Consider the following 24,508-nt stretch of genomic DNA (forward strand, 5'->3'; position numbering starts at 1 on the left):
TCCATTCTGTTTTCTCCAGTCAAGTCTGCAACCTGCTCTCCTTTCCAGTGAAATAAAAATGCAACCAAATTTCAAGTTTCTAAAATACAGTACATACACTGAAATGCAGTAGCACTATTGTTTGTAAGTTACATAAAATGCCATATCTTGCTTTAGGTACCAAAATAACCACCAGATATTTGAATCCCCCACTTCAAGATTCCCAATTTAACCTTAGGTTATACTTTGAAAACAATTATACATAAAACATCCTTACAGTATATCCAGTTAATATTTCCACTGTCACCCCCTACAGGCTCTTAATGAAGAGATTATCAGCAGGAAGAAGACAGTGGACCAGGCTATTAAGAACGGACAGTCTCTGCTCAAACAAACCACTGGTAATTTACCGTCCAGCCTCTATGTTCATTGATGTATCACTGAATTGCTTCCTCGATTGTTATCATCTTCAATTTGTCTGACAGGTGAAGAGGTCCTGCTGATTCAGGAGAAGCTAGATGGCATTAAAAGCCGCTATGCAGAGATGACAGCAGGCAGCAGCAAGGCCCTTCGTACTTTGGAACAAGCCCTTCAGTTGGCCACACGATTCTCCAGCGCACACGATGACATCAACCAATGGTTGGATGCTGTAGAGGCGGAGCTTAACAACACTGAGCCAGACACAACATCAGCCTATCAAGACAGACAAAGGGTGAAGATGTCTATTCTAGATTAGCTGTTTTTACAGAATGTTAAAGTGCCATGAAAATGTGGCATCTGTGTTTTCCTTTGTTTGAAAATGTATTGATCAATATATTTTTCAACATGAAATGGTGAGACTATATATTTCAATGCTGTAAAAAATGTTGTTAAAAATTGAGAAGTCATCTAGACCTTCTATGACCATTTTTGTTTTCACTACATATATGTATCTTGCTACAATTTAGTTTTTTCCCTAGTTATGTTTGTTTAATTGTTTGATAGATGTAGCTGTATGTTTGCCTCAGGAGCTGAAATGTGTGTCTGCTGAGAAGCGGTTGGTTCTGGACACAGTCAACGAGGTGGGCAGTGCCTTACTTGATCAGGTGCCCTGGCGAGCACGAGAGGGCCTGGATCGCCTGGTTGCTGATGCCAATCAGCGCTACCGCCATGCAGACGAGACCATCACACAAAGAGTGCAGTCAGTGCAGGCTGCCATCCAAAGGTCACAGCAGGTACTGCAACAAACACTGGCCAACTCAAAACATTTATTATATTTTTGTATTATGTTGTTTTTAATGTTATAATGTGTTTATTTATTGACATGAATGAACAATATTAGATGTAGGACATTGTGTCCATGTTGCCTGCTTGAGTATGTAAATATTTCTCACACTCCTTTTGACTGTATTTATGTTTGTTATTCTGTCAGTATGAGGAGGCAGTGGATGCAGAGCTGACCTGGGTTGGAGAGACGGAGAGGAAGTTGACATCTCTGGGGCCTCTCAGTCTGGAGCCCGATGTAACCGTGGCTCAGCTCCAGGTGCAGAGAGCCTTTAACATTGACATCATTCGTCACAAAGATACCATTGACCAACTTCTTAAGACACGAGAGGACATCTTGGAGAGCTGCAGTGAACAGCAGAGAGAGGCACTGAAGGTTAGCGACAAAGAGGAAGGGAGGGGTGAAAAAGCCATGCAATAATCCTTCTGCAAAATGTTAAATCAGGAAAATTTAATTGATGTGATTCATGTGTTTTCCATAGTGATTTGAGTTGTTTAGACCGTAATGAATTAAGTCTCTTTTTTGGGAAAAACAACAATGCTACATTGTTTAAGTTTTTTTAAAGACTCATCTTCCTCCTAAAGGTGAAGACGGACTCTTTAAGTGCTCTTTATGAAGCAGTAAACCAGAGTCATTCAGAGCGGTTCTCAGCTCTGGAGCAGGCTCAGGTGCTGGTGGCCCGGTTCTGGGAGACGTATGAGGAACTTGAACCCTGGCTGGGTGAGACGGAAACAGTGATTACCCAGCTACCCCCTCCCGCCATTGACACAGAGGCACTTAGGCAACAGCAAGAACAAATGAGGGTGAGTGAGCAATACACAGACATATAAATGGCATCAAAGCTAATGGGCATGGACTAAAAGCCACAAAATTCAAGTTATGGAATTAAATACTGTACATTGACACCATGCAATATGTTTCATATTTGTCTTTCTAGCTTCTGAGGGAGTCCATTTCTGAGCACAAGCCACACATAGACAGGCTTCTAAAGATTGGCCCACAGCTGGCAGAGCTGAGTGCCCAGGAAGGGGCGACGGTGAGACAGCGGTATAATGGCGCAGAAAGACGTTACATCACTATCAAAGAAGAGGTCAAAAGTCGAGCCACAGCACTGGATGAAGCCATGTCACAGTCCACACAGGTATTTGCTTCAATATGTTTGCGTATTTTGGACTGCTGCCCTTGTGATTTATTCTGTTATAGCACACACACTTTTTAAATTGCACAATAATAACAAATGTTGTAACATTGTCATGTTTTATAGTGTACACCTTTCAGCTTCAGTAAGGCAGATGCTTAGTCAAGATGCAATCAAAAATGACCCTTAATGCACACTGCTGGTTTTATTCTGCACACTTGGTGCACGTTATTCCAAAGAAAATGGAACCAGCAACCAACTCCTATCTAACCACCTGTCATATAGAGACCACTTTTCATGATCCAATCAATTCTTGATGGATGAAAATCAATTCCCACCCTAAATTTTTTGTTTCACAAAAACAATTGAACACATTCTAAAAGTCAAATGTATTGTGAACGCTGTTTCATGTTGACTTTCCACTGTTTTAAGTTTAACCAAATAAAATATGCTCTATCCACCATTTAAGTAACTGATAGATTCAGTCTTCAAAAGGTTTCTCTTAACAGTTATATCACTGACATCAGGCATCATCGACTGCAGTTTGGCTGAATGTTTGTGTTATTGATGCTTCGTGCTGGCCTGTTGCATGCTGTTGAATTAACTCATGGTACTGTTTCTCCTCCCCCTTCACTCCAAACTCTACTGTACTCTTTCTCCACCTGTCTCTGCATTTACTCCCCTTTGTCACTCTGACATCCCCTGTCCATTATCCACCTTCCTTCCTGCATTCCCTCTCGCTTGTTGCAACTCTTTCCTTGTTCATTCCCTCTACCACTCACTTCCATGTCCAATTGGTCCATCCATCCGTTTGCACTCACTCTGTTTGGATGTGCTGTGTGTCCATCCCACCATCATCAATGCTCTCTGCAACACCCTCAGCTGGTAGAGGTAAGAATACCATCACCCACTGATAACCCCTATTCCATCTACATTGAATTGAAAATCAGGATATATGCAGGAATTATCAGGAATTCTTTCATCAGAATTATGTCATAGCACTCCACTAGAAATGGAACCTTTTTTTTACCCTTACCTAGTTTAATCCCACATCAGCTGATCTAGACAGTAATTGTTTATTTTGTTAGACAGTAAATTAATAGTTATATGTCCAATACATGAAGATGAGCAAAATGTTTTTTTTGTTTTTTTTTCCCTTTTTGCCATTTTTAATGGTGTGTGAAGTCAAAATTCCACATTAAACCTTCTCCCTTTATCCTTTGAATTACTTCCCAAATAGTGTGCCTTAGAATTAGAATTTTATTGACACCTCCATCGTGGCCCTACTCAGATACTCCGTTTACATAAAGTTGACATCAATTCTTATCCAGAGCAACTTGGACAAAAAGGGATTTAGCTTCACTTCTGAGATGTTTGTCTTTAACAGATGGTAAACATCTTTGACAAAGAAGTGCTTCCTCTAGAAATACCTACAAGTACTTTCTAATACATATAGCCCCAATACAATTAAACCTAATAGAAAAGCAACAAAATTATTTCATTATTATCATTGTGTCTATTTATGTAGAGCATTTTACAAATGTGTTCATGCAGGATGAAGGTTTAATTTTTCTGTGGTGTATTCTGTAGATCATAATTTTGCCAATCCAGGTCCTGGAGAACCCCCAACACTACACCAAAAAAATAAAGTTGCCGTTTGGATTTAAATAAGCAGATAATTGTGTGCCTATGATTAGATCATTATTGCAGTGATTAATATGTTTCAGCTGGCAACAATTATTTTAACCCTAACTGATGCAGTGTGTAGCTTCTCATTTCTTAAACAACCATGTCAGAAGACGTATACTGTTTTTCAGAGGGGGCAAATTATTGGCCTGCGTCAATCAAAGAAAACAACTTAGGAGATTGCTGAAGTCACTGGAATTTGGTTAAGAGCTGTCCAACGCATTATTAAAATCTGGAAGGATAGTAGTGAACTGTCAGTTTGCTTTGGTCAGATCTAGGCTCCGCATCATTTTCCTGCAATAAAATGAAGTCAGCTGACTACCTGAATGTACTGAATGACTAGGTTAATCCTATCAGTGGATTTTTTTCTTCCCTGATGGCACGAGCATATTCCAGGATGACAGTGCCAAATTGTGAAAGAGAGGTTCAGGGAGCATGAGGAATCATTTTCACAGATGAATTGGCCACCACAGAATCCTGACCTTAACCCCATTGAAAGTCTTTGGGATGTGCTGGAGAAGACTTTATGGAGTGGTTCGACTCTCCCGTCATCAATAAAAGATCTCGGCCAAAAATTAATGCAAATCTGGATAGAAAACAATTTTGTGACGTTGCATTAAGTTGTCGAAACAATGCCACGACTAATGCATGCCGTAATCAAAGCTAACAGCGGTCCAACGAAATCTTAAGAGTATGAGACTTCTTTTTGTTTGGCCAAGCAGTGTATCTAACACTTCATTCTACTCATCAGATCATTAGTAGAGACTCATTGACCTGAATTGTGTGTTTCAAATAAGAGAAACATACAAAATCTGGAGTGTTGGGGATAGGACCAAGACCTGGATTGACAAACACTGCTGTAGACCCTTGAACTTGAAGTAATCCTTAGGTAGCACCAACTTCCTCTTTTTTTTTTTTCTTTTTTTTTATTTGTGTCTGGGAAAAATATCTCCTCTCCAGCCCTCCTTATGCTTGGGTTTTCTTTATTTTATGACATGCTGTATTTGATCTGACCTTGTCCATCATTCTCTCCTTTCAGTTTTATGATAAGATGGACCCTCTGTTGGAGACCCTTGAGGGGGCGGTCCAGCGTTTGCGGCAGCCTCCTCCAGTGGCAGCTGAGGTGGATAAGATCCGGGAGCAACTGGCGGATCACAGGGCTACAGGACTCGAGCTGGACAAACTCCTGCCATCTTTTAGTGCCCTGTGTTCTCGTGGAGAAGAGCTCATCAGTCGTGCCCCACATGACGATCCTGCTGCCCAGGGTAAAGATCTTTTATCTGAATATAAATGGTGTCTATATTATTACATTCTTAGCTAAGATATAATCTTCTGCTGAAGGATACATTTTCTTAATAAATGCTTTGATAATTCTGTGTTCTGTTCCTATTCTCAGCGGTGCATTCCAGACTCTTGCGGCTGCGCTCTATATGGGATGAGATTAGGCAGAGGGCTGAGGAAAAAGAAGGAAAGCTTCAGGATGTTCTGGAACTTGCCGAAAAGTTCTGGGCTGACATGGCCGCTCTGCTGAGCACTCTCCGTGACTCTCAGGATATTGTGAAAGAGCTAGAGGATCCCGGGGTGGATCCCTCACTCATTAAACAGCAAATAGAGGCAGCAGAGGTCAGTGGCAAGATGTTTTCCTAGTGCTTCCAGTAAAAAAAAAAAAAAAACACTCCTTGATGGTTAAGCGTTAAGTTGTGAGAAGATTTCGCTTACATTTTTTAAGTCTCTAAATACAAAACTCAGGATTGTGGGGTAACGTTTGAAAGCTTAGAATCTGAACTTTTCATAAATAACTTTTCATAGATACATAGGAGTCAATTCTGCATTTTGTTACATAAAAGGACAAAATAAGGACTGAAAACATTCATGTAACAAATCAACGCCACCTAGAGGTCATGGGGTACAAATATTAATATGAGTATAAACGTCTTTCAAATAGCACTTAAATTAATAAGTCATATATCAAATGAAAGCTCTCATTCTCAGGAATGTGACTGTACTGTACCCCAGTTCGAAAGATTTTCAAAAGATTCACAAGGTGCAATACATCTCTTTATGCACTGATCACTGCTGCTGTCAGCCCCAAATAGCTAAAAACTTTATATCTGCATTTACCTGAGACAGTTACTTGTCTTTGAGATTGCTTGTGTGAATAATCCAATGTTATATCTTAGATGTCCAGAACAAAATATGTAGTCCACAGGAAAAGCATGCTAAACAAATAATTGGAAATGTTATTGACAATTGGTGAAGTGTTATATGTCATCACAAAGGGGAGAAAATCAGCTTTCTAATGACACCTAGACTGAGTTTCTAGTTCACTCAGAGATATTTGATGAAATAATGGGGGTGAAGCATGAACTGAAAATTGGACTGAATGTCTATGGACCAGCTCATCTGTGAGGGCTAAAATTTTTCAGAGCGCCACCTACATTTCAGATCGGCATTTTGTGAATGAAGGTGATAGGGGAAAAAAATCTTTTTTCTAGTACTTGCTACCATCTGGTGGAATAAAATAAGACTTTTTGGTGGGAGATGGAGTGAACAGAACCAGAATTGCATGCTTACAAATTAGGGGAAAACATCTATTCAACATAAGTTTGTAAACATACTCAGTATTATTTTTGAATGCTTTTTTTAAATTATTATTATTATTTGGGGGCTTCTGAAAGATTAAGACCAATTTTTTGCAATTAGTCGCCAGTATGTGTAAATGGTGAACTTTTAAATTTGAGTGTAAAAAAATGTTTTGTGGATGCAGCCCTAAAAGCCCCAGAGTTGAATTAACTATTGCATGTTAAGCTGGAATTAACAATATAACAAATATACACTATAGCGTTAAAGAAGATAGAACAAAATATTGTTGGACAAGTGCCAAGACATAGGTCAGCAAGGAGTCATGATGTTCTCCTCTCACACACAGGCCATTAAGGCAGAAACAGATGGATTGAGGGAAGAACTGGAGATTGTACGCACACTGGGAGCTGATCTCATCTTTGCCTGTGGAGAGACAGAGAAACCAGAGGTCAAGAAAACCATTGATGAGGTAAGAGGACAGAAGAATGACAAAGTCACAAGGAGAATGCCCAATTTTACTTCGATTTTAAACAATATGTGTTGTTAATATGTGGTGATCCTTTGTCTCTTTTAGATGAATGCTGCCTGGGATGGCTTGAACCGCACATGGAGAGAGAGAATGGAGAGGCTGGAGGAAGCAATGACTGCTTCTGTTCAGTACCAGGATGCTCTTCAGGTCTTTATCACTCTACTGATACTTCCAGCTCCACCCTGATTGGTCAAGTCAACTGTCTATTCACAGTCCTTCCCCTTTGTCTTTCCAGGGCATGTTTGACTACTTGGACAATGCTGTCATTAAACTGTGTGACATGCCAGCTGTGGGGACAGACCTCAGCACAGTCAAACAACAGATCGAGGAGCTCAAGGTCTGAATTGGCCCTTATATACTTTGATCAACTCATACTGAGAAAAGTATTTATTTGTTTGACCCTTTGTATTTTGACGTGAAACAGCAATACAAAGTAGAGGTGTACCAGCAGCAAATTGACATGGAGAAGCTGTGCCACCAAGGAGAACTGCTGCTCAGGAAAGTGACTGATCAAACAGACAGAGACATGATACAGGAGCCTCTCACTGAGCTACGCCACCTGTGGGACAACCTGGTGGATAAGATCACACACAGACAGGTGAGGAAAGAGTGAATATTTTATTATTATATCAATCACTTCTACTTTTGACATTATATTGTATGGATATAACGTACTGTATAAAATTGAGTGTTGCGTTTGAAACCTGCCCTGTAATAGCGTGTGTAGTACCATTGTATTTACATTTGAGCTGTCAAAATTAATGGGTTAATGCAAGCAATTATCTAAAGTTAAAGGCTTTTGTTTTCTAAATCACTATTAATGCATTTATACAGCAATATAACTATTAATAAAGCAAAAACACTGGTTGGAAAGGGAGCAACCTTTGTGATGGGTCTGCCTGGAGTCATTACACTGATGCACACACCATGAACACACACAGCAGTGGTTCAGTGTCAGTGATAAAGTGATAGGGAAGGAGCTCTTAATGCTATTTGTTATTTTTTTGGAACTTGTGATGGAAATCAAGTATTTTTCAGCCTATGTAAGGCACATTTTAATTACCACAGAACCATGTCAAATCTTAACTAACACCAAAACGCAGAATGAGATGTTCTTGTCTGCAAGCACATTTCATGTGCAGTTCAAAGCCGATGCTTGACGCTGGCACTGACGCCCTGATGCAAATCATGATCATGGCTTCACGATTGCTGTAACAAAGCAGATATTGACAGTCTGCCAGGTGATTAATATTGTGAAGGATGAGAGTTAAAGAGTTTTAATGCCCATTTTAATGAATATGCAACCTACTAGTTCTTTCAATTAGTCAAACTCCCACTTAGACTTGGAACTTTTAATGTTATGTAAATTAGTGCTAAATTAGTGCATTTCTATCAATAATGTGGAAGGCTTTGTGTGGAAAATGTTAATAAAGCATTATATTGTTACATATTGTTTTGTTTTATTTCCTAAGAAGAAAATAAATGCATTTTGACAGGAATAGAAGTATATTTAAAGTAAAATTTCAGCATTTTTCATATTTGCGATTAATTTCAATTAACTACGAAAAAGTTTGCGATTACTGTAATCACAATAAAACAAAATAGTGACTAACAGCACTTATTTACATACTTTGGTATTATGCTTGTATTGCAAAACCATTAAAATAATAAAACAATATTATTGATAAACAGAGTCATGTACTTGTACATTACATTTTAATTTGACTTAATATATTTTAATGTAGGACTGGGATGGACAAGGAAACAGTTAGCTGAACTTTAGCTTCTTTAACTTTGGTTCAAGTCATTTTTTTATTATATCACAAAAATTAGATTGAGATAAAACAATAATTGGAGGATCCCTTGTTGAAGTCCCCTGGTTTACATTGTAATCTGTTACGTAAAACAGGAAAAGGTCTTTCTATTTAGCTTGACTTGATTTTGTCTCTCTTTTTGTCCCCCTCTCTCTACCCCAGCACAAACTGGAGGGTGCTCTGCTGGCTTTAGGTCAGTTCCAGCATGCTCTCTCCGAGCTACAGTCTTGGCTCAGCCACACTCGCGCTACACTAGACACTCAGCGGCCTATCAGCTCTGACCCCAAGGCCATTGAAATCGAGCTGGCTAAGCATCACGTATGTACATGCAGCTTCATTTACATGTGCTCTACTTTATCTTTCTTTAGGCAAACCCCTTATCAAGCTCTCTGTGTAGGTTTTAAGAAACGACGTGCTGTCCCATCGGACCACTGTGGAGACAGTAAACAGTGCTGGATCCGAATTGCTGGAGTCCAGTCCTGTAGATGAGATCAACCACCTGAGAGACCAGTTGGATGAACTGAACCGCAGCTGGAAGAATCTTCTGCTCAAGACTGATGAGAGACAGAAACTGCTGGAAGCTGGTCTGCAACAGGTGCTGTAGATATTCATATTAGGACTGTCAACTGATTAGAGTGATTAGTCATTCTCGTAGTTAACACATTAACATTTTATGAAGAGGAAACTAAGTGATAGGGCTTTGTGTATTTTTTTATGTTTGGCAATTTGTTTGGATGGCACGCAACATTGTTTTTTACTCTTGACCCCCAAAAAACAACAAAATTATGTTTTTAAATGTCACCAACATGCACTGGCAATCTAAACAATGAACTCAATGTAAATTTGCAATAATTAATTAATAAAGCATTATGAAAGTAGCATTGTGTGTGTGAGAGGGATAAAGACATAGAATCTTAATTAATATGTAATATGAAAAATGAAGAAATTCATTGTACTTTGTACACTGCACCCCATCTACACATGATGATAACGCTTTTATATATTACATAATACATTATGCAGAGAGCTCTTATTGAATGAACCAATAAAAACACAAATGCAAGTGAATATACATCTTTAAGTGGCTTAAAATACATTTTTTTTTGCAATGGATTCTACTGAACTAGGTACCATGAAACAGATGTAGTCTGTAGGGCTACTGTCCAGCTTGAGTGGTTCCCTTCAATATTGTAGTACAGGTGTCAGGTCAATTAGCTCATTGTCTTTGCTCTGCATGGTTTATTTGTCAGGCTGAGGGTTTCCATGGAGAGCTGGAGGAGTTTCTGCAGTGGCTCAGACGCACAGAGAGTCAGCTGTCTGCTGCCAAACCCACAGGTGGCCTGCCTGAGACTGCCAGAGAGCAGCTGCAGCAACACATGGTACATTTACACAGTTCACCTGCAGGCTGTCCATCAGATAGATAGCAGACCAAATAAACATCATATTATAGCAATTTTAAATAATGGATAATTGTTTTGACTTTAAACGTTTCAGTTCATATAATTGTAAGAATTTACTGATGTAGCTTGCAGAATTGCTTATTTTTGTTTAAACTGCAACATTTTGGTCTCACATCCTCCTATAGCCATAGACACAACTTCAGGGGTGTTTGTTAATTTAACTAGTACAGTATAACTATGAATAGGTAAGTATTATAATTAGGGCTGGGAATCGATAAACATTTAACTAATTAATCACACAATTTTCTTTAATCGCAATTAAATTATGGTACATGATACATTACAACAAACATCATAAATAGATTTAATTTATACTTTGTCTTATAGAACTTGCAAGAAATTGGTTAGTCATCATTTATTTAAAATATATAAAATTGTACGTTCAAATGTTCAGGTTTTTTTTTTTTTTTTTCAGATAAAGTTTTACAGGTATTTATCTTTGAAACCAGTATATATGTATACAGGCCATAAATTCAGTGGACATGCTGACAGATAAGGGTTATTGTGTTACTGTGAGATTGCACCTCACTGTTAGGAAAGCCTGATGCTGTTTTTAAAACGCATTAATTACAGCATCAGCAAAAATAAAATATTTTGTTTAATAATAGGGTCAAATGGGCAGATTCAATTCATATCAAGCTTTATTGGCAAGATAAACTTAACTGTACTGTACATTGCCAATGCATTATTAGACACTATATATACAGAGATAAAACATATTGAAAGCTTAAATTTTATTTGCTGAAGTTTAAATTCTCAAATGATTATTTCCTCTGGATGCTGTTCAGTCTATTATACCAGTCTGCAGCTTTCTGAATGGCCACACTATCACGTGCACAAGCAGTGTCTCTCTTTCACGGTTCTGCCTTTGAAACTGCAGACGACAGTAGTTGCACATTTACATATCTCCCGCAAGCCTGGTTCATGCAAAGTCTCCATTCTCCATGCAGTAAATCCGCTCCTGTGTTTATAATGCCCGGGACATGCGTTGCATGTAATGAAACGTGCACTGCACCACACAATTAAGTTTCTGTGCTAGGATGTGCAGTCGTCTCGCATGTGTATCTCTTGAAAATTTTGAACGCGTTAAACAAAAACTATTAAATGCAGAAATTAACACATTACATTTCCCTGCACCAATTATGATGTATTATAATTGTGGTTATTTAATTATTTATGATTATTGTAGGTAAAACATATTATTAGGTGTATTATGAGACATTACTAATGCATTATAAGGCCTTTACAGTGCATTATATATAATAGGCGTTATAGAAAATGTTACTGTTATTTTTTTGTTACTTTAAAAGTTAATCTTTGTAGAAATAAATGTACTAAAAATAACAAATAAATGATGATGACAGGAAATACTACATGTGCACTGTATGTGATGAATAACTCAATTGCATTGTATCATTAGAGCATATCAGACAGTGTACATGAAAAGGTTTTATCCACTTATCTTGCTCTATTTTGTCTGCAGGAGCTCCAGTCTCAATTGACCCACAGAGGTGAGCAGTATCATCGGCTGCTGGACAAGGGAGAGTCCATACTGCTGGCCAGAGGGGGGGAGGATGCTGGACCAGGAACCACACAGACACAACAGAACCTGGCCCTACTACAGAACAAATGGGCTAGTCTCAATGCCAAAATGGATGACAGAAGGGTGAGTTTATGTTTTTATGATCCCAATATTTGGAATTAAGTGCTAATTAATTATGTGAAGCGTCTTGTGTCTCCCATTCTAAAGCAATCTGTTGCGCTCTCTCTTCAAAGGGTAAACTGGAGGAAGCCGTCTCACTGGCAACAGGGTTCCAGACCTCCCTGCAGGACACTATAAACTGGCTGACTCAGGCAGAACAGACACTCAACATGGCTCAACCACCCAGTCTCATTCTGGACACTGTCCTCTTCCAGATAGATGAGCACAAGGTGGGGGAGTAAATGTTGTTTACTTTTTTTATTTTTTATATGTATCCATGATTATTATAGTATCTGGTTGCAATGGAGTTCTGCCATACAGATTAAATCTCTGGCTGGTAAATCAAATATTTATTTTTTAAACCTGCAAGGGGTAATCTATATGGTTTTACCATTGGATCCATAATCACCTTTTTGAATCTGTATTATATTTCATTTTGTATATCTTGGGTCCTTGACAGTGTGCATCATCCCTATATATTTCAGGTGTTTGTAAATGAGGTGAACACTCACAGAGAGCAGGTTCTGGCTCTGGAGAAGGCCGGCTCTCAACTGCGATTTGCCAGTCTCAAACAGGACGTGGTTCTTATCAAGAACTTGCTGCTCAGTGTACAAGCCCGTTGGGACAAACTGGTGCATAGGTCACTGGACAGAGGACGGCACTTGGATGAGGCCCGCAAGAGAGCCAAACAGGTATTGTTTTGTTTACTCTCTTCCTTTCTTCATTGCTTTATTAATGTCTCTCTCTGTCACTGATGTTTTTCATTGTTCTCTTCTCTAGTTCCATGAGGCCTGGAGGAAGCTGACGGACTGGCTGGAGGAGGCAGAGAGCAGGCTGGACTCTGAATTGGAAATCTCCAATGAGCCTGACAAGATTAAAATCCAGCTTGCCAAACATAAGGTACACCATGCTTGCATCAAAGTGCTTTGGGGTTTTATGTGAATAGGACATGCAATTATGCTGAAAACATTTATACTTGTCTCTTATGCCCTCTATCTGTTATTTACTGTACTGCAGGAGTTCCAGAAGGCTCTTGGATCCAAGCAGCCAGTGTATGACACTACAGTGCGCTCTGGGAAGGCCATGAGAGACAAGGCCACACTACCACCTGCTGACACACAAAAACTGGACAACTTGTTGGGTGAGGTCCGTGACAAATGGGACACTGTGTGTGGAAAGAGTGTGGAGAGGTAAGAACATTGTTTTCTCATTTAGAATATGTCTGATGAATGACATCCTTTGGTAAAAGTAGAAAACAAGAACCTGCTTTGATATCTTTTCTTAATTTGTATTAAATGTATTTTTCTCTCCTCCTCAGGCAACACAAGTTGGAGGAAGCTCTGTTGTTCTCAGGTCAGTTTGCTGAGGCTCTCCAGGCTCTTGTTGACTGGCTATATCGTGTGGAGCCTCAGCTTGCAGAGGACCAGCCTGTCCATGGAGACCTGGACCTGGTTTCCAACCTCATGGACTCCCATAAGGTACTTACAACAGCTTAAAGTGTTTGTTTAGGCAGATCAGATTGGTATCATTTACCACGTTTACATGCAATTTAGAAAAAGGTTTAGTCCTGGGCTTTTGCAGAAAGCCGTGTTATGAAACATCATGTTAACAAGAATGCTTATTTCCTCACGCCGTTTAAGGAATGAAAAGAAAACGGTTTAACACACCCAGGTTTTTCCCAAAGAATGCAGCTTATGTGGTCATGTAAATGCATAAGTGCCATTGTTACAGGTTCTTGAAGAGTTTGCATGTGCTTCAAATAGACCAGATAACAAACGTCATACAATGGAGCCCAACAACAAGTCAACAAAGTGGAAAGACATTTTTGGGAGTACAGTGGGAAAAACAAATACACTATAAACTATACCCATCTATACACGGCAATGTAAAATATTGATGGTCCCTCATGTTCGTGTATATGCGCTCCTACAATGGGGGGAATCCCAGAGTTTTAAGTAAGAGGGAAACCCCACTATTGCAGTGCAATTCCTTTGCAGGTCTCGATAGAAAGTTAAGGAAGCAAACTCAGTAACAACTCAAAATCAAGTCATTTTTATTTGTATAGTGCTTTTCACAACACACATCATTTTAAAGCAGCTTTACAGGAAAGAATGCATTAACAAAAAATGAAACTGTAATATCTATAGAGTCTTAGTGATCATTGTGTAGTTTGATTAAATATGACTGTAAATTGTGTATAGAAATGAAATTATTAAATAATAATTGTATTTAGAACCACTGTGAGCAAGCTAAAGCAACTGTAGCAAGGAACACAAAACTCCATTAGATGTTGTTTAAAAATAACCTTATAAGAAACCAGGCTCACTGTGAGGGCCAGTTCCCCTCTGGCTAAACAACAAGAATATAATATTAGTTATTTGTGTGCAGTGCAAGTCATGGTTTTAAATTTGTAAATTAAATTGTGATAGTGTCATACACTGGCTGCTTGGATCCAAGAGCCTTCTGGAACTCCTGCAGTACAGTAAATAACAGATAGAGGGCATAAGAAACAATTATAAAGTCTTTCAAAGATACTATGTTTGTTATTTACACAAGGGTTGTGGGGAAATTATATTGCTGTGAAGAAAGCTGCTTACCTTATACATGCTCACATGACCTAGCTGCATGTATATGGGAGTAAATGGTATGCTGCTTATACAGTGCACGTAAACCGGAACACTGCTTTCTCTCAATAAGCTGCTTTCTGGTGTCCATGTAAACATAGTTATTATTTTAGTACTTGAATAAGAGATTATAGCTCGTTGAGATCTAAGTGGCATTTTCTATATGTATTGTTCCACAGGCCTTCCAGAAGGAGTTGGGAAAAAGGACCAGTAGTGTGCAGGCTTTGAAGCGTTCTGCTCGAGATCTGATGGAGACTGGCCGGGACGACACCGCCTGGGTCAAAGTTCAACTTCAGGAGCTTAGCAACCGCTGGGAAATGGTCTGTGCTCTGTCGGTCTCAAAACAGACCCGCCTCCAACAGGCTCTCAAACAGGTATGGCTGACAGCTCTTGGTACATTTACAATGAAACTAAGAGTAAGGTTAATATTTTCTTCTCGCCATTTATTTTTCACTCTCATTCTCTGTCTGCAGGCAGAGGAGTTCCGCACATCTATTCAGATAATACTGGAGTGGCTGTCGGATGCGGAGCAGACTTTGCGTTTCCGTGGCGTCCTGCCAGAGGAGGTAGAGACACTGCAGGTACTGCTGCACACTCACCGGGACTTCATGCAGACGGTGGAGGAGAAGAGAGTAGATGTAAATAAAGCTGCTGGCATGGGTGAAGCCATACTGTCCGTCTGCCACCCGGACTGCATCACCACCATCAAACACTGGATCACCATCATCAGAGCTCGCTATGAAGAGGTAAAGAGGCAGGGAAAATCTAAATTGTGCCATCAGCCTGACTCTTTATGTAGCTTGATAGTTAAATAGGTTAGAGTTAAGCAAAAGTAATCTAGTTATTACATTGCCGTGTTTGTCATGCTCTACAGGTGCTGACATGGGCCAAACAGCATGAACAGCGCTTGGAGACAGCTCTGACTGAATTGCTCAACAATGCTACACTGTTGGAAGAGCTGTTGTCATGGCTACAGTGGGCAGAGACCACACTGGTGCAGCGTGATACTGAACCGCTCCCACAAGACATCCCTCAGCTAAAGACACTAATCACAGAGCATCAGGTGGGTGGGCCACCTGCCTTACTCAATCATTATTGGTCCAAAGTCTTTTATATAACTTTCATTATTAAGTGTTAAAGAGATAGTTCACCAAAAATGTTAAATGATCTCATAATTAACTCATCCTCATGCCATCCCAGATGTATATGACTTTCTTTCTTCTGCTGAAAACCGAGATTTCTGTAGGTCCACACAATGCAAACGAATGGTGATCAAATCTTTTAAGCTACAAAAAGCACATAAAGGCAGCATAAAAGTAATCCATAAGACTCCAGTGGTTTCAGGTGAGAACAGACCAAAATATAACAAAAATTTCACTATAAATCTTGACATCTGTACTCACCTTGGCGATCACAATTACAAGCTTGATTACACGTCCTATAAGCGCCATCTAGCGCTCTGCGCATGCACCAAGCACTATGAAGTTTAATTGAGCTTGAAATCATGATCGTGCCTAGAGACTGTAATGACAAGGTGTACAGTGAAATAGAAGTTATATTTTGGTCTGTTCTCACCAAAATCTATTAGATCACTTTAAAATTAGATGGATTAAACCACTGGAGTCTTATGGATTACTTTTATGTCCCTTTATGTGTTTTTTGGAACTTCAACGTTGTGTAGACCTACAGAGCTGAAATATTCTTCTCACAATCTTTGTTTGAGTTCTGCAGAAAACATAAAGTGAGTATGAGGGTGAGTATAAAGGTTTGGTTGAAAAATCCCTTTAAAGAGATTCCTGAGGTTTGTTTTCTTCCATCAGGTGTTTATAGAGGAAGTGACACGGAAACAACCTGATGTCGACAAAGTGACAAAGACGTATAAGAGGAAACCAGCAGAACATGCCAGCAGCCTATCAGAGAGGAGAGGAACTCGTAAGAAACTTTTTGCAGCTGCACGCACACTGCTTACAACCCCAAAACCATTTATGCTTAAAGTATCATGGAAATACTAAATATTCCACAATATATCTTTTTACACATTACTGTGCACACTTTTTATTAGATGTTTTACAAAAACATTTGTCTTAAGATGATTATTTTATATCTTATGCTTTAGTGTGTATAGGAAATAGGAAATATCAATTGTAGATTTCCAAAAATTCCTTATGTAGAACAAGGAGTCCTGCAACAGATGCTATGGCTCCCACAGAGCCCAGATCTCAACATCATTAAGTCAGTCTGGGATCATATGAAAAGACAGAAGCAGTTGAGACAGAATACATATATAGAGAACTGTGGCAAGTTCTCCAAGATACTTGAAATTACCTATCTGCCAACAACCTTGAAAAACTGTGCAGAGTTGTACCTACGTGTGAAGTTAATAGATAACTAAATAAAAATGGTCCATGGCATTATTTTTCAAAACAACCTCACTATACAGCATATTTCACAAATGTCTAAAACTGTGTTTTAGCATCTAAGTTTCTCTATCTCCTGCTCACAGGAAAACACCAGCAGCATCAGCAACAACAGCATTCAGTACAGGTAACCGGCGGTAACCCTCGCCTCACCCAGCTCTGCTCCCGCTGGCAACAGGTGTGGCTGCTTGCACTTGATCGTCAGCGCAAACTCAATGACGCCCTCGACAGACTAGAGGAGGTACTGCTTCTATTTTACAAACACTAAATTGCACGAAAACCAGTCCTAGTCTGTATTTTGCAATACAGTGATTTAAAAAATAAGTGATTTAAAATCTAAACAGAAGTGAGAGCTGCCTATCTAATCTCACAACCCTTCTCTGTCTCCAGCTCAAAGAATTTGCCAACTTTGACTTTGATGTATGGAGAAAAAAATACATGCGCTGGATGAATCACAAGAAGTCTCGCGTCATGGACTTCTTCAGACGCATCGACAAGGACCAGGATGGAAAGATCACCCGGCAGGAGTTTATTGATGGCATCTTGGCATCAAGTATGTTCACAAACGCATCTCTTAAATCTTTAGTTTTTTTGTTTTAATTGCAGTTTAACCCTTTGTTGTGTATTCCAGAGTTCCCCACCAGCAAGCTGGAAATGACAGCTGTTGCTGATATTTTTGACCGTGATTGTGATGGCTACATCGATTACTACGAATTTGTGGCAGCTTTGCACCCCAACAAAGATGCTTACAGACCCACAACAGATGCTGATAAGATTGAAGATGAGGTATGGACAATAATAAGAAAATGCAGTTTGTAATATAGTGTATGAAGATTTGATTCATTTGAATCCAGACTAAATAATAATTTTCCTTTTTACAGGTCACCAGACAAGTGGCCCAGTGCAAATGTGCCAAAAGGTTTCAGGTGGAACAGATCGGAGAGAACAAGTATAGGGTGAGATTATAGTAATAAACACTTCAGTAAAGCCCAAAAGCAATAGTCAAGTCAGAATTACAATATCTAACTCTAAACATTACACAATATTGTTTTGATTTAATAGGGATTTGAGAGCAGTGCTCATCATAGTCATGTAATCACCTCACCTTCTCATTCAGATCATCACTGAGCTTGCATTGTAATATTATAAGTCTAACCAGCATTGCATTCTTTGAATTACATTAGTATGGCCCAACCTTTTTGGGCTAAAAGTGTAGTAGCAGTTTTTGTGTGTTTTAGCAGTAACACTTCACATCAACAACAGGGTAGTATGTTGTGTGTGCTTGCCACCACTTAACTAATGATCAACCCATAATACTCATTATTCCAATGACTGGAGTTGCAGCTGCTGCTGTCACAGTCACTGTGTTAGTCTTTCATACTGCAATATCATTATCATCAGTTAATGATCTTTGAAAAGACTGTCTACTAACTTAACTATTGCATTGCACAGGCTACGGATCTATGAAGCTAACTCTCCAAACTCTCCATCTTAATGTTTGTCCGTGTCTTTGTCTCTGTCTCTTTACCTACGTCTCCTGCTGTACACATCTTGTTGTGTTTTTCAAGCAAATATTCACAAGCACTCTACCCTGCTCATGGCCACAAATACTCACAATCTCCATTCCTTCTGTATATGCTAACTTAAAGGAATATTAAGGAACATTTTGTTGGAAGTTAATCATTGTACCTACAGAAGATATTATGAATTAGGTTACAAATATTTAAGCGTGTTCAAAAGCTGTGTATGTCTGTATCTGTTATTTCACTCTCTTTTTTCTTTTCTTCCTCCTTGTTTTATTCCTCCTCCATGTGCACCGGACTTATTGTAGTTCTTCCTTGGAAATCAGGTAAAGTGACCGGTGTGTTTGTGACATGTTCTCTGAAATCTGTTGCCTCTGTGCAGTTCCTATGAGCTCCCACTCTAGAAACTGGCCTTGTATCTTGGGGTGTCTAAGGCAGCCAGATCTAAATCAGTGCTCAAGGACAGTTTCTGCATGAGCTAGCTGTGGATTCCCTGTGGACAGCCCACATTCTTGACTTCTGTCTGATATGGGGATTTCTTTAGTCTTTCCCTGCTTTCATAGTGGGAATTTCCTGTCTGGGAGATAAATAAAATGCAGTACTATCGCCAAAATATTAAATGCATTTATCTTCCAAACCCATGGTCAGATTTCAAAGGTTCGGCTCATGTGTTGTGGTTGGGATGCGCTTGTTTTTTACTGAAAATGATTAATCATGATCAGGAAATGGTTAAGATTTACAGGCTTTCTGTTATAAATGTTTTTTCTTTTGGTGGAGGAGAATTGTTCAGTGGCCGATTTCTTTACTTAGTGAAAAATAAATATAAAACCAAAGTAATTCTTTGAAAAACATATATATATATATATATATATATATATATATATATATATATATATATATATATATATATATATATTCATAGAATTTCTATGGTTTGGTGTTTATTTTAGAGATGGGTCTTAGTTGGGCAATCGTGATATCAAATCGTTAATCAAATAAAAATGTGGTTTATGTGATTTCTTTTGATTTGCCTGGTGCTTTACAACATATTTTGTTTAATTAACCAATTGAATATGATAATATAGGAAAAATTCACCCAGAAATTAATATTTGTATGTAATTCTAAATCTCAATTATGCTTTTTTTGTTTTTTTGTGGACCTCAGGAGAAATTTTGAAGAATCTTTATGCAGCTCTTTTCCATGCTACAACAGTTCATAGTGACCACATCTGTTAAGCTTCAAAAAGGAAATAGTTGTGTGAAGTTTCCCCAAATAGCCTTCTTTTGTGTTCCACTGAAAAATAATAGCATATTTTTCATTATATGGTGTACTGTTCCTTTACAAAACATTATACAATTGTAATACTTTTCTGTCTGTTTATTCTCTTCCCTCCCCCCCAAATATATCAAATTTTCTCCTCCATTCCTCCTCTTCACTCTCTCTTTCCTCAGTTTGGAGACTCGCAGCAGCTGCGTCTTGTGCGAATCCTGCGCAGTACCGTTATGGTTCGGGTCGGAGGTGGGTGGATGGCGTTGGATGAGTTCCTGGTCAAGAACGACCCTTGCCGAGGTAAGTCTGACACGTGACCACTGGAATCTTAACTACAGAAGAAATTTGCTCTTTAGATTCATGAAACAAAAAGCTGTATATCCACAGAAGATTCCAGAAATTACAAAACACTCTTAACAGACAATTCACAGACCGTTCAAATCAACACTCTTAGAATTATTCCTTGTCCTCTCAAGACTTTTATCACTTTTTCACATCTTTCACTCTTTTCTCCATTCCATACTGTGAGTGTCCTCTCTCTCAGTACCTATTTGCTCTCATTTCATTTTCTATCACTCCTCAATTACTTCCTTTACTCTTTCCCACTGCGGTTGACTTTATATGCATGGCCTTTATATTTGGCCCTCTCTATCTTTCTCCTGTTCATCCTTTTTCTCAATTGTAGTGCATGATGCATGTTCCTTAGGTCTCTCCCTCCCTCATTCTCTGCCCCGTCCCCTATCTCTCTTTCTCTCTCCCCAGTGCAACATCCAGGACTTAAAATGCTCCGTTCTGACTCCAGCAGCTCCATATCATCTCGCATAGGTTGGGTTTTTCTCTCTCCTTCTCGTTCGGATATTCTTATTTTTCACTCATTTGGTTTCCCTCTTTTTCCCTCTGTTTCACTTACACCCTGTTTGGTCCTATGTTGCTTTGCTGACCGTAACACTAAACTGTTGGCCCTCTCCCTCATGCCTGGTGCTGGTTATGAACTGGTAATGCACATTGAGAACACTGGCTATGTTGTTAACATTGCTTCCTGCATTTTAAGCACAAATTCCTGCACAAATTAAAGAAACTTAAAGCATATTTCTATTTCACAGATTGGGCTTATGATGAAAGACAGGAGGTCTTAAAGTAACATCAGGCTAAAAAATGATCATCATTTACAAACTTTCCACACACAAAAAAAGAATGTGGACTGGAGCTGAGCACACATTGTAACATTCCACGGCAGGTTTTACACCAATGGCAATTGGTCACATAAGATGCAAGAACCAATGATGTTTAACGTCACTGACGTCAATTCTGGCGTGACATCAAGATATGCCATGTCTAAATGTGCACTAGCATGAAAGAGATTTGAGAGTTATGGACAAGGGAAGTTTTACCATGAATATTGATTTGCATTTCAGTCTATCCCTCACACAAAGCTATCGTATGGATTCAGAAGACTTGGAATATAGCGCACAAGTCATATGGACTACATTTAATTATGCTTTTTTTATGAAAAAGACCAACTTAAGACTAGGGGTTTTCAAACTTTTTGATGACAAGTACAACCAAATATGACAACATCCTTGCAAGAGACCATTCCTAAAATATATAAAGGTTGCTATATTTTTTAGTGTGATATTATTAAGACAATTTAAATATTTAGCTTTTATTTTGTTACTGTGCTAAAGCTATATTTATACTATATTTTTCAAATATTATCTGTAGAAATGTACCAATGTATGGGCCAATTATTGACCATTAATATAAACCGCTAGTATCAACCATCATTTTTTTATAGGCGTTTTCATATTTTAGAAGTGCCAAAAAAACCTTTGTTATTTTTAGTCTTGTATTTATCATTCATTGCTCTCTTTAAATGTATGATTCAATCGAAGATTGATGTAGATGTAGATTCAATCCATGTTCAATGGAAATTGTTCTTGTTAGAACAATAAAATGTAATTTGTACCTATTTGTAAATGTTTAAAGCATAATTCCTAAGCAAAACCGTGATCCGATGAAACAATAAGTTAAGAGGCAACATATTGGAATCTGCCTATTGTTTTTTTTTAATCAGTATTGTATCGGCCAAAATGTTTTATATTGGTGCATCTCTTAATTATCTGGTAAATATTTAGGCTGATTTGTAGTATGTTAACAGCGCAATTTTACCTACCCAATAACGAGTAATGTTAAATGTATAAACATAAGGAGAAACATACATTTAAACATACATGGCAATAATGTAAAATTTAGTAAATATAGATTTTTACATTTATGAACAAAAAATTCTTCTCTGAAATTTTCCACAGAGCCCCTAGCACCCCCAGAACCCAGTTAGAAAACCCCTGGCTTAGACGTTCTACTAAAATTCTAATTTTGTGTTGCATACAAGATACAGTCATACTTGTTTTTAATGACATGATGTGAGTAAATTCTATATAAAAAAAATTAAAAAAACATTTTGGGGTGAACTATCCATTCAAGTCAACAGAATGTGTGTGAACGTATGTGACTGGTTCTCTTTGTTGTGTGAATGTGTGTTTTCATGTTGTCTCTTGTGTCTCTCAGTGACTGTCACTCCTGGCTATTTCTGCTGCAGAGGTACCTCATTCTTCTTTCCTTTCTCTTAATTCTGTTTCTGTTTAACAACATCTGTCTTTCTATTCCATTCTGAGCCTCTAAAACATGTGTTCAGCTTTGGGTCCACTCCATCACAGCTGTGTCTTTGTATGTGGGGTGTGTGAGAATGTGTTTATGTGTCAGCTAGCATCATGCTAACCATTCAAACCAGTTTGGCCAGGTCTGGGCTTGATTCACGTGTGTCCTGGCTGAATATTGCAAATTAAAAGCATCCAGGACCCTGGGTGTGGCCAGGACTGGGTTTCTAATATTGTTTGAAGCAGCTCTTAAAGAACCATTATGCTTGGAGAAATGAATTACTGGGCCCCACCTGGCTTGTGGGGAGGAAATTATATGGTACAGCATTATTAACTGCCCTGCTGTTACTTGATTTGATGGAAAAGTGTGTATCTTGCAGTGTTGGGGAAGCTTCTCATAATTTAAATTAGTAAACTACACTCAAGCTAGCCTTCTGAAACAATTTTCAGCTACACTATAAGCAAAAGTAGCTTACCATATCGAAGCCATTTAAGGGGCAGTCTCTTTGTAATTATATGACATAATATATGTTGTCAGATTATATTTATTTGTACTTAATCTGAGCAGTATTTATCTGGCACAGCAGCAATAAGGAACTGCATTAGTGTGATCGCATTAAAGGCATTAAACAAAAAACAGATACATTTACAAAATACTGCTAATAAAACTAGAAACACCCTAAGTTATATAACTCGAAGGAATGGTGAATAGCAGCGTTTTTACAAAATATTTCATTTCAAAACATGTACAGAGAAATTATTAAAGGGATAATCTACGGTCATTATCGCTCAATAAGCCTTGACAGGTTGGTCAGGACCTAGATTCGGGTACTAACTAAATAAATAAATGGACATTTAATATTAATTTGAGTTAAAATTACATTATTTTGTGAGAAGAGACTGTGAAATCTCCAGAAATGACTGAATTGAACCTCCGATTTGCATCAGTGTTCAAATACTGCTCATTATTTTGCTCATTACAAGACTACTTGGCAAATAAATGTACATTAAATATTGATTTGAGTTGAAATTACTTTATTAGCTTACTTGTAAAGATTGCAGAGAGATACAAGAAGTAGAAAAGATGGTCTACTTGGATGACTAGTGAGATATCTTTTTATCCCCAGTTGTGCGGTCATTATCCAGAAATATCAGACCGCCGGATGGTGCAATTGACCAGTCAGCATCAGAGAGCGGTGTCATAAAATAAGCTGAAGTATGGGTACTTTATTATTTAAAGCTGACGTGTGTCATTTCTGTGAAACTAGCGCCACCAAACGTAATTGCAAAAATAACAATTTTCAAAACAGCTTTCTGAATACGCCCCTCGTCTCTCATCGATCAAACAAACAGATAGTCCTGCTCCAAACTTGGGACATTGGTCAAGACAGTGTTATTGTCCCTCTTGAGTTGGGTCGCTCAAAACAGAGGAATTTTGTAGTGCCACATAGACACATTGTTTACCGTTTTAAAGAAAACTACCCTATGAATGGCTTACTTATAGGTGTCTCTGAATATTAAGCTAGGATAGGAGAAAGTTTTCAAACACAGAAAAAGTTACATACTTCAGCTTTGAAGTATAGGTAATTTTTATTATGAGTAAAAAAGGATCCTCATTTGTACATAAGTATTCAAAAGTAAACGCAGGGTTCCCGCGGATCCTTAAAAAGTCACTTAAATTCAGTTTTCCAAAATTAAAGGTCACATCCATATCAGAAATTTATGACAAACTATCACTAAAGATCAACTCTTGATGATGATGATATAGTGTTTATGAAATATTACAATGTTCACTTTTAATTGTTTATAATGTAATACTTTGTAGATTATTCTTGGAGTGCACGTTTTATTTCCCTTATCTG

The 24,508-nt window shown here is 38.4% G+C and overlaps 1 protein-coding gene across 1 annotated transcript in view; it reads left to right on the forward strand.

The window, feature by feature from the left end:
• LOC127619503 (microtubule-actin cross-linking factor 1-like) overlaps window positions 1–24,508 on the forward strand; it is a 229,139-nt gene that overhangs the window by 198,771 nt on the left and 5,860 nt on the right. Inside the window, exons 60-91 of the mRNA XM_052092341.1 lie at window positions 296–380; window positions 465–691; window positions 987–1,193; window positions 1,391–1,618; window positions 1,828–2,046; window positions 2,181–2,384; window positions 5,107–5,332; window positions 5,464–5,690; window positions 6,997–7,119; window positions 7,225–7,326; window positions 7,415–7,516; window positions 7,604–7,777; window positions 9,156–9,311; window positions 9,391–9,588; window positions 10,244–10,372; window positions 11,937–12,119; window positions 12,230–12,385; window positions 12,641–12,847; window positions 12,936–13,055; window positions 13,173–13,345; window positions 13,474–13,633; window positions 14,959–15,153; window positions 15,253–15,525; window positions 15,654–15,842; window positions 16,600–16,711; window positions 17,283–17,437; window positions 17,587–17,749; window positions 17,828–17,982; window positions 18,078–18,152; window positions 19,028–19,045; window positions 20,172–20,289; window positions 20,752–20,814. Of these exons, the coding sequence (XP_051948301.1) occupies window positions 296–380; window positions 465–691; window positions 987–1,193; window positions 1,391–1,618; window positions 1,828–2,046; window positions 2,181–2,384; window positions 5,107–5,332; window positions 5,464–5,690; window positions 6,997–7,119; window positions 7,225–7,326; window positions 7,415–7,516; window positions 7,604–7,777; window positions 9,156–9,311; window positions 9,391–9,588; window positions 10,244–10,372; window positions 11,937–12,119; window positions 12,230–12,385; window positions 12,641–12,847; window positions 12,936–13,055; window positions 13,173–13,345; window positions 13,474–13,633; window positions 14,959–15,153; window positions 15,253–15,525; window positions 15,654–15,842; window positions 16,600–16,711; window positions 17,283–17,437; window positions 17,587–17,749; window positions 17,828–17,982; window positions 18,078–18,152; window positions 19,028–19,045; window positions 20,172–20,289; window positions 20,752–20,814 (5,122 nt within the window). The remainder of the gene's footprint in view (window positions 1–295; window positions 381–464; window positions 692–986; window positions 1,194–1,390; window positions 1,619–1,827; window positions 2,047–2,180; window positions 2,385–5,106; window positions 5,333–5,463; window positions 5,691–6,996; window positions 7,120–7,224; window positions 7,327–7,414; window positions 7,517–7,603; window positions 7,778–9,155; window positions 9,312–9,390; window positions 9,589–10,243; window positions 10,373–11,936; window positions 12,120–12,229; window positions 12,386–12,640; window positions 12,848–12,935; window positions 13,056–13,172; window positions 13,346–13,473; window positions 13,634–14,958; window positions 15,154–15,252; window positions 15,526–15,653; window positions 15,843–16,599; window positions 16,712–17,282; window positions 17,438–17,586; window positions 17,750–17,827; window positions 17,983–18,077; window positions 18,153–19,027; window positions 19,046–20,171; window positions 20,290–20,751; window positions 20,815–24,508) is intronic.

Source organism: Xyrauchen texanus, chromosome 26 (genome assembly GCF_025860055.1).
Source record: "Xyrauchen texanus isolate HMW12.3.18 chromosome 26, RBS_HiC_50CHRs, whole genome shotgun sequence".
NCBI lineage: Eukaryota > Metazoa > Chordata > Actinopteri > Cypriniformes > Catostomidae > Xyrauchen > Xyrauchen texanus.